This window comes from Cydia pomonella, unplaced genomic scaffold, assembly GCF_033807575.1.
Source record: "Cydia pomonella isolate Wapato2018A unplaced genomic scaffold, ilCydPomo1 PGA_scaffold_198, whole genome shotgun sequence".
Lineage (NCBI taxonomy): Eukaryota > Metazoa > Arthropoda > Insecta > Lepidoptera > Tortricidae > Cydia > Cydia pomonella.
In genome coordinates this window covers 48541-66930 of record NW_026907838.1, presented here as the reverse complement: position 1 = coordinate 66930, position 18390 = coordinate 48541, and the positions used below count along the sequence as shown (strand labels likewise).

The following is an 18390-nucleotide window of genomic DNA, read 5'->3' as shown; positions in this document are numbered from 1 at the left end:
TACTAGAAGGATATAAATTACTATGGAGTTCTTGGATCTTTTATTGATTTTAGTAAAGTATCATGTTTTTATTCTTTCATCGTAGCTTGCAATCTACTTTAAAACGCTTTCACAGATACTGACGTTTGTGATGAATGCTTGAGTTTCTGAGGGCCTACCGCGAACCACGTTCGACGTGTTACCTCTCTGTTGCACTTGTAAATTCGTACGTAAGTGTGACAGGGTGGCAACACGTCGAACGTGGTTCGCGGTAAGCCCTCTGAGAGACGATGGATGAACGGCCTTCTGTTGTGGTGATGATTTTGACAAGTGTATTACGTGTACGAAATCGTGTATTGATTTCATTGTGCTTTGGAATAATAATAACTAAAAATAAAATATAAAAATCTTTAGGACAGGTTAATTTCCGACAAACATCCCGGAGTAACGTAGTTTAAGGACCTTGATAGGATCCAAGACCTACGTCCTACGTCCAAAAGATATAGGGACTGTGAATGTCATCTCGCTTTGTGTGGTAGGGCACAGCACAGCGGATGTCATTCCAGATCTAGAGCAGAACCCAACTACGGAAATACCTTCACCTTACAGAAAACCGCAGCGAAATAATACTAGTGTTGTGTTCCTGCCGATGAGTAAGGTTGCCAGAAGAGGGTGCGGGCGGAGTGTTAGGGTCGGCAACGCACATATAACACCTCTGGAATTGCAGGCGTCTATAGGCTACGGGGACTGCTTACCATCAAACGGGCCGTATGTTTATTTGCCATCGACGTAGTCTATTAAAACATTCAAAACGACGTCACGACGTTCATGAGAATTATGAGTAAGCCTGTGATTCCGTTATGTTTAAATACAAGTACACCGTTAAACAGTATACCGTTGTATAATTTATCGATATGTTGATTGAAACCTTGCAAAATACCTTAACAGTAACTTATTTCCGAGAATGTAAATCTAAATCCAAAGTGAAACTTGAATAATTGACTAAATTACTTGAGAAACATTACGAACTGGAGCGCAGCCAATTGCAAATGCTTATAATATTCAATTGCGAAAATAGTCGCTTTTAAAGCGGTGGGAACTTGAAGTGTTAGACGAGACAGATCCAGGAGAGCGGTCCCGTTGCCTTCGTGGACCCAACCGGTCTCCCGACTCGCTAATTAACGTCCGACAGACAAACGAAGCGTAACTCATAAACCACCATCAATAAAAAGCAAAATAAGTCTTAAGACAATGATAAAAGATTGATTTTTGAACAAAAATTTTCGGTGCAGAATTTACTAAGGCGTCCGACAAGACCTCACTACTACAATGAGCCGTGCATTACAACAAAAAGTCATTGGACATTGATCTGTTGTTCGCTTGAAATAAAATTCAGTTTATTAAGTGATCGCTCAGCCGTTGTCACGTTTATATCTTTGAAAAACTGGTATACGGTAATGGATCACGCAAGGCATGATGTTAGGTCACGTTTTGTTTAACTTTATGTCTTAATTTGTGGAGGTCAGGGTTTAATTTGACTTGTGATGGGCGTGGAGCTTATGCTGTTATGTCTCGGTTGCACTGATCCGGAATGCCCGTTGCAGAAACCTGTCTTTTGACTCAGAAATGCATTCGAGGTTTCTTCATGAAATTCGTATGAACATGTCGACGAGGGAGCGAAGCAAATATTTGGACTCGTTCGATTTTTATTTTATGGCATATTTATTCCGCTGTCTTCTTAAGTAGTCGTTAAATTAGGAATGTTAATGCCTGCGAAAACCTAATGAGTACTTTTACGAGTTTAAGATTATCTGCGATCTTTGGGTTTTCGGTTACACGTTATTAGAGGTAGCCGAGGTGTCCAGTAATTGGTTCTCGATTTAAATACAGATGATAATTTGCCTCTTAAAAGTCAATGAGCTTTTAAATGAAATTGATATGAAACGTTACGGTGAATATGAAATTAATATAGTACAGAAACAACTTTCATGAGTACCTACTCATAAAAGTTGTTTATGAAAAGTTGTTGTATGAGTAGCTATCTAGCTTTAGTAATAATATTTTTAATAAAAAATATTGTGGTCTGAAAACCGGGACATATCGTGTCGCTACTTCATACATTTCTTATTCATTAATTTTATAGGTGTATCATTTTTCGGGTGTATGCGATATACTAGAGATGCCAAGAACAGTGGTTTTGGCCGAATACCGAATATTCGGCTACATCCTCAGCCGACGCGCTGAATACTCGGGGGCCGAAATTCAGTTAAACTTGTGTGCATTTTGAGTCACTATAATTATGAAAACTGGTCGCCTACAAAGATCAAAGTTTTAAAATTTTCCTTTTGTTTTTCACTAGTAGTGTATGTAGTTCGAGACAACTTAATTTACTGTAGCTTATGATCAAAATAAAACCATTTGCAAGCAACTAAGGCTCAAACAAGGTTGTCATCAATAACAACTTCCGAAGAAAAAATATTTCATAAATATTGCAATAATGGTTTGCGATAGATCTTAACTGTAAAATTGACTTCATATGTAGATGGAAAATCGTAGGTACGCAATATTCGGCCGAAAACCGATTGTTCGGCAAAGTGACCGAATGAGCCGAATACCGAATAGTTGCCGAATATTCGTGTCATCTCTACCATATACCAATAAAGGTGTATAAAGCATAGATACATATTAATTTAGATTAAGCAAAATTAATGAGTCTTGAACTTCATATCATATTAAGGAATTGTGGATGTAGGTATACATACATTGTAACTTTGTGTAGTAAATTTGTTTATATAAATGTAACATTGTGTTAACGGGCACGAAGAGTACTAAAAGCTACTTAAAGCGTACTACCTTTCAAATTTAATGCTGCACTAAACTTGAAAACAAAACAGCCATTTGCATGGAGAAACAATTAATTGTATTAAACATCGCAGCTAATAAAGAACGAAGGCCCAGAACCGAACCCTGGGGAACACTTAATGCTATTACTAATTCACCCACAAACTCGGACATGGAAAACTCAGGGAAAACGCATCTTGAACTACTACATTTTCCAATAAACTAAGGGTGTTTTTCCGATGTAACTCTGTATTGTGTTTGTGCTTTTTTAGTTTTGGGCGTTTTCAGGGGCATCTAGATGGTTGCGAAGTGTTTTTTAATCCGTAATGGCCGGTGACCGATAAGGAAATGATAAACGAGCGGTCAGTGCTTGTATTTTACTCGAAAAGTATTATTTGTATAGGAATATTGGTAGACTTAAGACTTTTTTGGTAACTGGTGGAGTTTTTGGGCAGGAGGCTTTTGGTGGTCAGGGGTGTTTGTATCCCTCTATTAGGCTCAGGTTTGTTAAGGTACTATGGATTTTATCTGACGCACAGAATTATTTTCTGCTTCAGCTTCTAATTTTTGACGACCGGTCTGGCCTAGTGGGTAGTGACACTAGTGACCCTGCCTATGAAGCCGATGGTCCTGGGTTCGAATCCCGGTAAGGGCATGTATTTGTGTTAAGCAAAGGTTTTTGTTCCTAAGACATGGATGTTTTCTATGTATTTAAGAATTTGTTTATTAAATATATCGTTGTCTGAGTACCCATAACATAAGCCTAATGTCCCTATAATATTAATTATTATTTATTTATTTAATTTTGCTTTACTCTTTTATTCCGAAAAGAGTAAAGACTAATAATAAGTATAACTAAGATGCCTTTTATAATAATAAACCGGATATATAAACGTCTAAGTAATACATAGATAGTACCATACCCGCGGACGCTCCGGCTGAGGAATGAGCTACCTGCCGGGTTTTGCCGAGGGTCTGCAATATGGAGTTCTTCAAAAAAGGAGTGTACAGGTTTTTAAAGAGCTCAACGAGGGTGCGGAGTGTTAGGGTTGGCTACACCTCTGGACTTGCAGGCGTCCATAGGCTACGGTGACTGCTTACCATCAGGCGGTCCGTATGGCACGTATGATTGTTTGCCACCGACGTGGTATTATTAAAAAATTACATAGATTATTGCAAAGACATTCAGGATACCTTTGTTATCTTACCTATATGTTTACCAGGATTGACATTTATCTTTTAGAAGTTATTGATTCGTTTTCGTGTTTTAGCTTTCTATTTTCTATTCTATTCTCTATTTAAGTTCAGAATCACTGTTTTTTTATGTTTTCATAAGGGTAAAGATAGACCTATTCCATAAAATATAATCGCATAACTTATTTTATCCAGTAGTCGGTAGTAATGGCTACCAGAACGGGACACAGTCCTGCGACGAATGGCCTTATATCACGGGATTCGAACCCACAACACCCGTGACAAAACCTCCTTTTCCTATTTACAACTTTGTATCAATGGAATGAGGATCAAAATGTTATGACGCGTGAATTAATGCCTTGTTAAGGTATGGAAGGTTATCTGGCTTCTGATCTCCGGATACGCGAGGCGAAATGGCCGGTATGGGGATATTTTTGGGGGTTTTGTTTGAATTTTCGGCTGTGTTGAAAAATGGGAAATTGCTTGATATCGTACCAAGTACTAGTTAAGTGGTAGTCTGGTAGATTGTGTATGTTGTTTTTGCACTTTTAACACTTTACTTGACCTGTTTACAGCTATGAGTTTTTTTCCGGCACCCAAAGGTTGTCTCGAAATCACTTCAAATCATTTTTTCTTATCCTATAACAACATTGTGTTATTTGTGTTTGTGGTGTTTGTGTTATTGTGTTTTATTACAATATTGTGTTATTGTGTTTTATTACAATATTGTGTTATTATATTTTATTCTGTGTAAAAAATAAATTTTGCTTACTTTTCGGCCGTGAACTACTTGACAGGATTTTCCCAAAATATCCTATCTTCTTTTTAACGATTGCAACTAGTTAGACATGGATTCTATGGATGCAATTATATGTTAACGGCCCCAATAATGGGACACTTAAGAGAAAATTTGGAGTATTTATGATATTTCACCGACACCTGTAAAATTTCTACCACTTTATGCGGCAAAAGTTTAATGTCCTATTCGGCCTTTATGTTTTCCATGTATTTAATGACAGATAACTGCAGTTGGTTTCAATATTATTGACAAATTCAAACTGTGGTTTACAAACTACAACAGATTGTTTAACAGGAATAAGCAGGAGACAGACGTCGATAAATAAGTGGTGTTCTGTGTTATTGTCAATTCTCTATACAGTAGATGCTCGGTAATCCGGCACTCTTCAATCCGTCAGTTAGCGTCTAAGATGGTCTGCTCTACATGCTGTTTATTTAGTCACCTGCAATTATTTACGGGGTGAATATATAGGTCATACTGAGCAACTTTTACTATGGGCCTAACCCCGAAATCGCGAAAAAAATTGTCTGTTTTATATATTTTGGCTGCCTGACCTTAACATTTTCTATAAAAAATAAAATAATTTATTTCAGGTATAACAACCCATAAGACACATTACAAAAAATACTAAAAATAGATTAAATAACAAATTTAGCAGCTACAAACATAATAAATGATTACAAAAATAAATTAAATTAATTAATTATTAGCGGCACTAGGTAGAAATCATCACTTTGTTTGGCCAGTGATGATTTCTACCCAGTGTTTTGTCATGGGGCAGTTCAAGCGCTCAGCGAACATGCTCAGGATGGTGTTGGAGCTGCTGCGTACTCTGTTCAGTAGTGCTTAGTAGTGTTAGTAGTGAGGTTTTTTTTTCGCCATTTCGAGGTTGTTCCCATAGTAAAAGTTACTCAGTGTGATCTATATATTCACCCCGTAAATTATTGCAGGTGACTAAATAAATACCCTGTATATTCCGGCAGTTTACAGTGCGCCTACTGTATTGATAGCTTCAAATTCATACTAATATTCATTCATTCATATTCATATATTTATTCATAATAATTCATATTATATGTCACAATATTATTTAAAATTAATTATTTACAAAACATGATTTGTAACATTTTTCATAATAATAAAAAAATAAAATTAATATTAAATCTAAGTTTTTAGGTACTTGTTTTGTACTCTAAAAACTCATTAAAGCTATAAAAAGTGTGCTCGATAAGCCATTTTTAGGGTTCCGTAGTCAACTAGGAACCCTTATAGTTTCGCCATGTCCGTCTGTCTGTCTGTCTGTCTGTCTGTCTGTCCGAGTCTTTTTTCAGTTGCATTTTAAAACTCATTAATGACGGCGCATTCGTGACATGACCCGGCAGTCGGTTGTACACAGTCGGCCCCATCACGTGCGTTAGTTTCGCTGACTCAGCTAACCTAAGCTGAACACCCAAACTTTGTACCCTTGCTGGTTGTTATCATTTCACAATTATACAGCCCCATACTGCCTTAGGAATACAACCCCAAAGTGCCCATAACTGCCTGAAAATTAGTGAAAGCCATATTGACTTCCGAACGCGTATAACCATAACGACTAATAAGCCCCAAGGGGCAGTGCATTCCCTCACGACACATGTAGTGACAGACATACACACATTGTTTATGACTGTTTTGGTAGTTATGGAAGATAATGGGTAATTTAATGAATTAGATATGAGCTCCAAGTTTTGACGCATTGGTAATATTTCTGAGCAGTTTAGTTTTTAAACGAAAATGTCGATCTCAATGAAGTAATGGACTTGGTGTGATTTGAACTCAGATTTGATTATCCAGTCTTTTTTTTTATACTACGTCGGTGGCAAACAAGCATACGGCCCGCCTGATGGTAAGCAGCCTCCGTAGCCTATGTACGCCTGCAACTCCAGAGGAGTTACATGCGCGTTGCCGACCCTAAACCCCCCTCGTTGAGCTCTGGCAACCTTACTCACCGGCAGGAACATAACACTATGAGTAGGGTCTAGTGTTAATTGGTTGCTGTTTTCTGTAAGGTGGAAGTACTTCTCCAGTTGGGCTCTGCTCTAGATCTGGAATGACATCCACTGGCTGTGCCCTACCACACAAAGCGAGATGACATTCACAATGCCCATACCTCTCTTTTGGAAGTAGTTTAAGGACGTACCCGGGTCCACAAGTCTTGGGAAACATTGCTGCATGAAGGTTTTCATTAATAAAACTGTGGATTTCCTATTTTAGGTTTACGTTTGTTTACTTTTGACGACCGGTCTGGCCTAGTGGCAAAGATATATATAACTTCCAATTCTCTTTGCTAGTGGGTAGTGGTCCTGCCTAGTTTGTTACTTTTTTTACCCCTCGTTTACCGTTATCTACATGTTAACGTACTATTTGGTATCCGGCCGAATACTATGCCACTATTCGGTATTCGTCCGAATAGTGAAATTGTGGACGAATAGGGCGGATACCGAATAGTGGCCGAATATTCGTTGCATCTCTAGTTTAGATGGTCTGACTCCTTAACATTACTTACTACCTTGAATTAGATACATTCTGAGCATCTTTTTGATATATTCATGTAAGGATTTCTAAATAATTAATTAACTTTAATAATTAAATAAACTTAGTGTTATATAGGTCCAAAAAATTCATGCCTTTTCTAGCAAACTATGCTGACCTCGCGAAATTGCATGTAAACATCTTTTTTTGTACCACATTTCTAGCAAATAATTTTTTCATTCTACTAGACTGCTATTCTACTATTTATAGAGTAACTTATCCCAAGTTCCAAATAAAATTATAACAAAAATCTGATGCTTCCAGCTTCTGTTTTCCACCATTCTTAAACCGTCACCGTAACTTTACGATTTGAAGATGTCGTGCGCCGTGCCTACGAGTTTTGTATTCAAATCACGTCGGGTGGGGGCATAATGGCTTAATCGAATTTATTCCATCTGTACAGGTTTCTTCTTCACCTAGTGGAAAACAAAAACATAATATTATGTAGGCCTTTTATTTACTAAGCTATTGCGTAAAATATGTTTGGTACAAAGACCTCGCGAAAACTTAGAGTTGCGGCCCGATCCGAAGATTGAGATACGATAATGATAAGTTCTGGGTTAGATAAGTTCTCGTTTAGATATCGTTTGTATGTCGCATAATTGACAGAAGCAGCTCGATTCGGGCAACCAATGTCAGTTTGACGTTAGAAATATCGAAGATAGATCTTATTGGGATCACAGAGGAATCGAAATAAAAGTCAATTTTGACAGGTCGGGCCGTTGCTTTATTTTGAAATGAATAATAAAATTAACTTTAATGCTTAATAATAAATACATACGATTTCACATATAAAATAAATAAATAAACGTTTATTCACGTTTCATGCCTTATAAATATTTACAATATACTTCTGCCAAACCACAGAGTGGTTTGTTGGCAGACGAAGCTCCTATAATATGCAAGCTAGGTAGTCTATATGTTACCTATATTTTTATCTATTTAACCCCTTACCGCATGCGCAGCCCTATATGGCAGTTATAATATTCAATTCTATTGATAGCTATTAAAGTTTATTTTTAAACAGATATAATACTTTTGTTTACGACATGAAGTAAGGGATCAGCTCATATTTTAAAATAAATAAAGATACAATTATGTATGCAGTTATCATTATCCTATGACTACCAAGACACGCAGACTGTCAAGTCAATGAACTACTATAAATCGTTTCAGACATAAAACCAAACCAACATGTAATTTTTCTTGTCTGTAATCATTACAGAGTCGTGAACTTGATCGTAACTTTCTTTAAATATAGGCCGTATAATTGAAAGCTAAATGGTTTTAACTCGGACCGCACTGGGCTTTGAGTAAAGGTGTCATTTCATTTACGACTAGTTAGCGAGCGCATGCTGCAACATTTTTTTGTGTTTTAAAAGTTGGCAGCATGCACGGCCGAATTTCACCTTCCCTTACAAACAGCCATTTACTGAGGATAAATGTAGTGATTATATGCTCTTTGCTGAGGATGGGTGAGGATCGAGGTGTTAAGAGAGCTTATTTGGGACGACCGACTGGACGCCGTCCAGTGGGTCGGCCCAGATACCGCTGGAGCGACAGTGTACAGGCGGATCTGTGCCAACTCAAAGCCGATAACTGGCAGGAAGTGGCCCAGGATCGGGACAGGTGGCGTTCTCTCGTTTTGGAGGCCAAGACCCTCTTTGGATCACTGCGCCACAATAGTTAGTTACCGTAAAACCACCCAACTATAGTCCAAAGCTCCCAACTATGGTCGACAAATAAACTCAATTTTTCTCGTCAGTACCCCTAGTGTAAATATTTTCGTCAGCGAAACGTGACGTACGCGTTTGCGTTAAGTGTCATTTTGTATGAGATTTTTGACTTTCCAAAACGTCCCGCTTGGCGCGCTGTTTAAAAACCCATACAAAATGAGACTTAACGCAAACGCGTACGTCACGTTTCGCTATCGACTAAATGTACACTAGGGGTACTGGTGTATTTTACTATATTTTTGTAGTTCTAAGGCAAAGTATGTTTATAAATGGAAGGTAAAATTAGGAGTAAACCACAAGGAACATTGGTATGGATACTTAATTTCCTTTTGAACTTGTGGACCATAGTTGCAGTATTGGAGTATAGTTTTTACGGTAGTTAGTTCTTACAAACAGAGTTTCCTTCTCATTTTGAAACTACGTGTTGTATTTTAATGAAACTTTGCACATACAATTACATGAGGTATATCTATGCCTGTAATACATTTATATAGCTCCAGCTTAAAAATAAACGAAATAAAGCAAAATTAAATTTTGTATGAAAAAATTAAATTCGCTTTATTTTTGTAACTATGGTATCTGAAGCTAGATAAACTTATTACAGACATAAATATTACCTAACCCTATTGTGAGTATAAAATGTCAAAGCAATCTAGCTAGTTGTTTGAAAATGAGAGCGTAACTACCTTTATATGGAGATCCGAGCTTGCTGCGGTTCTAAAAAAGCGGCCAAGTGCAAGTCGGACTCGCCCATGAAGGGTTCCGTACCATTTATGACGTATTAAAAAAACTAGTTACTAGATCTCGTTCAAACCAATTTTCGGTGAAAGTTTGCATGGTAATGTATATCATATATTTTTTTTAGATTTTTCATTCTGGTATTTTAGAAGTTACAGAGGGGGGGGGGGACACATTTTTTCACTTTGGAAGTGTCTCTCGCGCAAACTATTCAGTTTAGAAAAAATTTATATTAGATACCTCAATATCTTTTAAAGACCTATCCATAGATACCCCACACGTATGGGTTTGATGAAAAAAGATTTTTTGAGTTTCAGTTCTAAGTATGGGGAACCCCCAAAATTTATTGTTTTTTTTTTCTATTTTTGTGTAAAAATCTTAATGCGGTTCATATAATACATCTACTTACCAAGTTTGAACAGTATAGCTCTTATAGTTTCGGAAAAAAGTGGCTGTGACATAATCGGACAGACAGACGGACATGACGAATCTATAAGGGTTCCGTTTTTTGCCATTTGGCTCCGGAACCCTAAAAACGGTAATAATTATGATATTCTCGCCCGAACAATAAACTCTGCAACTCTGCAATGCCAAAGTGAGACTACGTCATCTTTAATGTTGTAAAAAGGCCCAAAAAGAAAAGCACTCTTGTTGACTATACAATAATGTAATAAATTCAATAGAGGTACAACTGTTATAAAAGCTTGACAATAATTAGTACCGGCCAGACGTCATGTTTCTCGGGAAAATCTTAACACCGCGATCTAGGATTTTCAACACATGGTATAGCGACATCTAGCAGGCAATTTGACAACTAAAATTAACTTCTTGCAAATAAAACTAGGAAATACATACAGAGGTTGGACATTCCGCCCACCAAGGACAATAATAACACAAGTGTCCTTATTTCCGCCCACCATGAGACATCTAACTCTAACAAAAAAACAGAATGTCATGTAACATGGCACAGTGGAAAGAAATTGTAACATGTGATATTCAAAATGTATAAATACAAACTCAGAATTATTACACTGCAATAAGTTTGCATATAAATTGAACCAGTGATCCAAATTAAAAAAAAAACCTCAACTTATATTTGGCAAGAAACAAAACACAAAAAAAACTTAACTAACAACCTAAAGTTTCTATTGGCAAAAAACATAGTTTGCCAACAGGTCGTTTGATAATATTCCCTTTGCAACGTAAACTAACTACTCTAGTGATTCCATCCAGACCTGGGTGTTTATCAGTGACTACACCATATAACCATCTTGCTGGAGGCAAGTTATCTTCCTTTACTAACACCACACTACCTACCACTGGCTCGGGAGTTTGATGAGCCCACTTATAACGGTGGTAAAACTGAGTCAGATATTCACGCGACCATCGGCGCCAGAAATCTTGGACCATTTTCTGTGTTAGCTGCCATCTTCTTAAACTACCTACATTGGTACACTCATAGTTAGAGTCCGGGACAAGTACTAGGGACTCTCCAACCAGAAAATGCCCAGGAGTGAGTGGTATAGGATCATCAATGTTGTTACTATTAATTCTTGACATAGGCCTTGAGTTGAGGCAAGCTTCGATTTGAGCTAAAACTGTTGCCATTTCCTCAAATGTCAAGGTGGAATTTCCAATTACTCGTCTAAGATGATGTTTTGTGGATTTGACTCCCGCCTCCCAGAGGCCTCCAAAGTTTGGAGAATGTGGAGGAATCCAATGCCAATTAGTGGAATTTGTAGCAAGCTGGTCGGCAATTTCCACAGCTATGCTTGATCGTTCTTCCGCGTATAACTGCTTCAGCTCACGAGCAGCTCCTACGAAGTTTGTTCCATTGTCGCTCCACAAATCAGCGCAATGACCACGGCGTGCTGTAAAGCGTTTAAAGGCCGCAATAAATCCTTGAGCTGTCAAGTCACTGACTGCTTCAAGATGTATTGCTCTTGTAGCCATACAAATGAAAAGGCAGATGTAGCCTTTGTAAGAGCGGTGGCCTCTTCCCTTTGAGGTGCGCATGTTTATTGGACCAGCATAGTCCACACCACTCTGAAAAAAGGGACGATTGACAGTTCCTCGAACTGACGGCAGCTGTCCCATCAGTGGATGTCGCGATGCAGCAGCATAGCGAGCGCAAGTCACACATTTTCGAACGAATAACTTAACGGAATTGGTTGCTCCAATGACAAAATATTTAGATCTCAAGTAATTGAGCATCAGTTGTGGGTTGCCATGCAGAGTTTTTTCGTGCGCGTTGTCTAAGACCAAAGTTGTGAAGTGCGACTTATGTGGAATTATAACTGGGTGTTTCATTTGTTCACTGATTCCAGCATGCTCTAATCTTCCACCAACTCTCAGGATACCATCTTCATCAATTATAGGGTTTAGTGAGGTAAGTTGACTCTTCTTATTAATTGTTTTATTTTCGTTCAGATTTTTCAATTCTTCTTTGAAATGATTCGCTTGAACAATCTTAATACACATCTTCAAAATCTCTTGTATTTCAGTGCTTGTTAACCATAAACTTACTTTTTCTTTTCTAGCACATTTCAAGAATCGTTTACAGAAAGCCAGAACGCGTAGCAGTTTCCACAATTTAGAAAACCTTGAAATAAGTGTTTCTTCAGCATCTGCTGTGACATCATTACCACAAGTATTCAAGAAGCATGCTTTAGTGCTTTTTTCTTCTAACTTCGTGTCCTTTATGTTTGGTTTTTTGTAGCTAATTTCTTTATTTTTTAGCCACGACGGACCTTCTATCCAGAGCTCTTCTTTACTCAGGTGCTGTGTACCTCTAGACGCGCAGTCTGCAGGATTATCTTTCGAAGAGACATGGGACCATTGGTGCGGCTCAACTGATGTTATTATTTCAGATACACGGTTGGCAACAAAAGTTTTCCATCGATTTGGACGACTATTTAGCCAAGAAATGACCACTGTGGAGTCAGTCCATGCATGAATGTTTGCCTTGCTGATACTCATAACATCGGCTACTTCAACCAGCAATTTGGTGAGTAACACAGCCCCACACAATTCCAGACGTGGAATAGAAATTTGTTTGATAGGAGCCACTTTAGTTTTGGACGTGATCAGTGACACGTGCACCTTTCCTTCTTCATCTACAGTCCTCAAGTACACAACAGCAGCAAACGCTTCATTAGAAGCGTCGCAGAATCCCTGAAGTTCCGCAGTCACATTGGATCTAGCGTTGTTCCACCTAGGCAGCTTGAATTCGGTAAGTTGGTTTAGACTTTCTCTGTAGTTTAGCCAATTCTTCAGTAATTGTGGTGGAACTTCATCATCCCATTCGATTCCCGAAAGCCACAATTTCTGGATGAAAATCTTAGCCACTATGATCACTGGAGCCAACCAACCAAGTGGATCGAACAGCCTTGATATGTCAGATATGACACTTCTCTTTGTTACAGGAACTTTGAGTGGAGGAAGCTGTACCGAATATTCAAATTCGTCATTTCTGCGATTCCAGACCAGTCCCAGAATTTTCATGACAACGTCTATCTTCAACTGGAGACTTCCTTCCTCTTTGACATCAGTTTCTTTCATGTAACGCATTAATTCTTCATTATTACTGCTCCATTTCTGTAATTGGAATCCACCTTTTTTCAAAAGTTCATTCATCTCTTGGTACACTACTTTACCCTCTTCTACAGATTCACAGCCTGTTAACAAATCATCTACATAAAAATGCTTGAGGACCCTTTCAGCAGCATTTGGATACTGTGATCCTTCATCGTGGGCTACTTGCTGAAGAGCACGCACTGCGAGATGGGGTGCTGATGCCGTACCAAAAGTGACTCGGAGCAGTCTCAAGTGCTTTATCTTCTCCCCCGAGTTTTCACGCCATAGGATGCGTTGAAAATCTACATCGTCTTCGTGCACTTTCACCTGCCTGTACATTTTAACAATGTCTGCTACCAGACATATAGGATGGCAACGCCAACGAAGGATGGTATGACGCAAAACAGGTTGCAGAGTTGGACCTACTAATAGGTCTTGATTTAAGGAAACGCCATTAGAGCCAGGACAAGACGCGTCATAAACTACCCGAAGCTTTGACGTGGATCTGTCATCTCGGATGACAGCATGATGTGGCAAGTAAACTGCATCTGGGTTGTTCTCCTGTTCTGGGGGAATTTCTTCCATGTGTTCTAGCTCAAGATATTCATTGATGACATCTGTGTAGCGTTTCTTCATTTCAGGATCTTTTGCGAACCTCTTTTCTAATTGGTTGAGACGCCTAGTTGCAATAGGCACAAAGTTTCCGTGTTTGCAACTGGGATCTTGATCGCGAAATGGTAGTTTCACGATATATCTACCTGTGCTATCACGTTCAGTGGTAGCAGTAAAAAATTCTTCACATTTCTTCTCGTCTTCAGTGTAATGTTGCTTGAGATCTGTCGTATTGTGGTCAGCCTCGAGCTCCCAAAATTTTTTGAGTAACTCATTTTCATCTAAATGAATGTGGTTAACGCTAACACTGTTACGAATTTCCGACTCACCTAAGTGAGTTGGCCCTGAAACGATCCAGCCTAAAGACGTTCGCTGAGCGATGAGTGCTCCCTGTGGAGCTTTGATCATTTCGTTTAAAAGTATTTGACCGTACACCTCTCCTCCTAGGAGCAAGTCGATTTTGCCGGGAATGTTGAATGTGGAATCTGCTAAATTTAATTTAGACAGTTCAGACCACGAATCAATGACAATACGTTTTCTCGGCCGATTCGATGTTACCTTGCCCAAAACATGAGCATGCACGTTCACTTCAAAGTCAGGTTCTAGGAGTGATGAAATTTTTACCTTTACCACCGCCTTAGAGTTCACAGGTGAACTCTCTTCACCGCCTAGACCCGTGACTGTGCTCTTGTGGGAAACCTTGTTTAGTCCCAGCAGTTGTGCTGCAGACTCCGTTATAAAAGAGGCTTCCGAGCATTGGTCGATTAAACATCTGAGGGTTATACCTGAACCTGTTTTCGACTGAGCTTGAACCAAAGCCGTTGGCAAGAAAACTTGCCCACGACTGGTCGAAAAACAAGTTGTTACATTATTGGGCTCATCACACGATAATGATGGAGCTGTTGTTGCATGTGCAACAATACTGCCTTCAACCGATTGAGTAGGTTTGACTTGAGAATCGGTTGCTTGAGTGCTAGTTTTTGGGTGCAGTAAAGAATGATGTTTGCGCTTGCAAATTCGGCATCTAGTAGATTGGCGACAGGAATATACGTTGTGACCTGAACCTAAGCAATTGAAGCAAAAATTACCGGACTGGATGAAATCACGTCGAGCATCAACATCGATTTTTGCAAAACCTTTACAATTACACAATTTGTGATTCTCTGAACAATAGCCACAAGAAATTTCAGTGACATGATGCACTTTAAAGTTGCTACTACATTGTGCATTGGGTTTCTTTGAAACAAAGCTAGTCTTCGATGATTTCCCATCAAAACATTCGAGTGCCCTAAATCGGGTTTCTAAAAATTCTCGAAGTTGGTTGAGTGTGGGCAAATCTTCAGAAGACTCGCTAACCTTAAGTTCCCACTGTTTCCTAGACTCGTTGTCTAATTTAAGACAAATTAAATGAATCACAATTATGTCCCATGTATTTGTGTCGATGCCTAAGTTGTTCAATCCATTTAAACACTCATTTGTAGTGTCCAGCAATTCTTTGAGTGCATTCGCGGACTCCGTCGTAATATTCTTCTGACTCATGAAGCGTTTGAGAATGCAGTTAGAAAGATACTTCTTATTATTATAGCGCTTTTCCAATTTCTCCCAACATGCGCTGTAATTATCCTGCGTGATCTGTACGTGACGCAAAAGCTGTTCAGCTTCACCGACTAAATAACCTTTCAGGTAGTGCAATTTTTGGACGTCGTCTAAATCTCTATTCTTATGGATGAGCGACGTGAATAGATCTCTAAAGCTAGTCCACTCAGAATAATTTCCTGAAAACGTAGGAATTGAAATCTTTGGTAGCTTTACCATCACCGATTTGCCTTGATTAACATCAGACTTATTCTCAATTGTGGTAGACTCAGTGCTCTTTCCAGGAATTGAAACATTTAGTTTATTTAAGGCAATCTTAAGATCCGACTTATAATCCATGAATAACTCTTCCGCATTAGAATATATGTCTTCAGTAATATACTCGCTGAACTCAAGTGTAGTAGACTCTTGAATGATTTTTGTATGAGTTGACACAAACTTTTCCCATAAAGATTCTAAGGTTTCTAATCTTGTGCTAAGATAATCTACAGAGTTAAGCCGTTCCTTAGGCGATTTTTTAAAGTTAGTTTTAGCCTTATCTATTCTCAAATACAAGTCCTGTTGCACTTTTATAAGAGCCTCCATGGTGAAATTTTCTAAGTGTTTGGAACTTAGCAATATCTAGGCAAAATTGGGCGTGGATTCCCCGTCGTTCCACTTTCTTCGAAACTATTCTAAGTCTAAACTTGCTACGAATTTTTCTATGTCCAAACTTGATGAAATTTATTCAAAGTCCAAATTTATTGAAATTTCACTAAGTTTTTGACAGTTGCACTACTTAATAATTTAATGTACTCACGGTTGTCACTTCACTACGTCACACATATAATCCGCTTACGTCATACTGCTGCTTCTCACCACTGACGTCACGATGCATTTGCTTACGTCACACGCTGCTCCGGGAAACATAGGCTCTTCTCGCCTTAACACCGCTGGCAGCAAACCACTACCTTGCCCGGCGTCCGTTGGCCCGAAGTTTACCGAATCCACTAGCCGAACTCATCCGACTCGGAGGACCATGTAAAAAGGCCCAAAAAGAAAAGCACTCTTGTTGACTATACAATAATGTAATAAATTCAATAGAGGTACAACTGTTATAAAAGCTTGACAATAATTAGTACCGGCCAGACGTCATGTTTCTCGGGAAAATCTTAACACCGCGATCTAGGATTTTCAACACATGGTATAGCGACATCTAGCAGGCAATTTGACAACTAAAATTAACTTCTTGCAAATAAAACTAGGAAATACATACAGAGGTTGGACAAATGTAAACTTTCTATGAAAATATGACCTTTATAATGCCAATACCACACTTTGCTCCGTTCAAGTCGGCGCAACGTTAGCGTAAATAGATTCTAATGCTGTTTTACGTATAACTCAAGAATCTAAGTAAGCCATTTCCCCACAATGTCGTCTGGATTGCTCAAACGCTCAAATCTCCGGAACCCTTAGACTCCCAGGAAATTGGTCCTCTTAAGTAGCGTTTTGGATTCCGTTGGCTTAACAACGCTATTTGCGGTCGGGAAATAGTCACGTGTGTCTTGTGGGTTGGGGAATAGAGGTGGGATTAGCTTGGCTTGTGGATGTTGGGTGGTTGATGAAAATTGTGTGATAGAATTTAAGGAAAATTTGAACGTTTTTAAGGAACTTTAGACGTCACGATTCGATTTTTAGTAGATGAGCTATTTTTTAGGGTTCCGTAGCCAAATGGCATAAAACGGAACCCTTATAGTTTCGCCATGTCCGTCTGTCTGTCTGTCTGTCTGTCTGTCTGTCTGTCTGTCTGTCTGTCCGAGGCTTTGCTCCGTGGTCGTTAGTGCTAGAAAGCTGAAATTTGGCATGGATATGTAAATCAATAAAGCCGACAAAGTCGTGTAATAAAATCTAAAAATTTAATTTTTTTTAGGATACCTCCCCTACACGTAAAGTGGGGGTGAAATTTTTTTTCCGCTTCAACCCTAGAGTGTGGGGTATCGTTGGAAAGGTTTTTCAAAACTAATACGGGTTTTCACGAAACATTTTTTGATAAAGTGAATATATTCGGAGATAATCGCTCCGAAAGAAAAAAAAAATGTGTCCCCCCCCCTCTAACTTTTGAACCATAGGTCCAAAAAATATGAAAAAAATCATGGAAGTAGAGCTTAAGAAAGACATTAAATGAAAACTATAGCAGACATGATCAGTTTAGTCATGACATGATCAGTCTTCTGGCGCGCGGCATCGGAAGCGCACGCAGAGTTGCATCGAGCGAGCCGGCCGTAATGGAGTTTAACGTAGTGAAGTGTAGTAAATGTAACATAGTGATAAATGAACTATTAGCGTTCATACAAAATAAGATTCAAGTGATGGACGATGGAAGCCTGGTGCGAATTTGCATTTCATCTTTCACTGGAGAGGAAATTGAGACAGCCAAGAACCTACTGTTTTCGTCGTTGCCTGAAAAAAGGAAAAAGAAAATGACATGTCGAAGAGGAGACGGCAAAATTCAAAGAGACATCGAGGATATAATAGGATTATTTCACAATATAGACCCAGATATCATTCCTATTTTCGTTGCGCGAGATTTATACAAATTGCCTTGTTTGACTTTTGACCATATAGATGCGACTAGGTTACTAAAAGACATAACAATTTTGAAAAGTGAGCTCCGTTTGATAAAGGAGGACTATGCTACATCTGAGCAGTTTAAGAAGTTAAAAGGTGAAGTAGACAGTTTGAAGAATTCGTCTGATGTGAACAAGTTTG

General features: G+C 38.7%; 1 protein-coding gene across 1 annotated transcript; it reads right to left on the bottom strand.

The window, feature by feature from the left end:
- Positions 1 to 7770: 7770 nt before the first annotated feature.
- LOC133533676 (uncharacterized) lies at positions 7771 to 16227 on the bottom strand. Its single transcript, XM_061872700.1, has 3 exons — positions 15518 to 16227; positions 12385 to 14818; positions 7771 to 7800 (listed from the first exon to the last, which is right to left on the bottom strand). The coding sequence occupies exons 1-3, from the start codon at positions 16225 to 16227 to the stop codon at positions 7771 to 7773; spliced, it is 3174 nt and encodes a 1057-aa protein (XP_061728684.1).
- Between the last annotated feature and the right edge of the window lie 2163 nt (positions 16228 to 18390).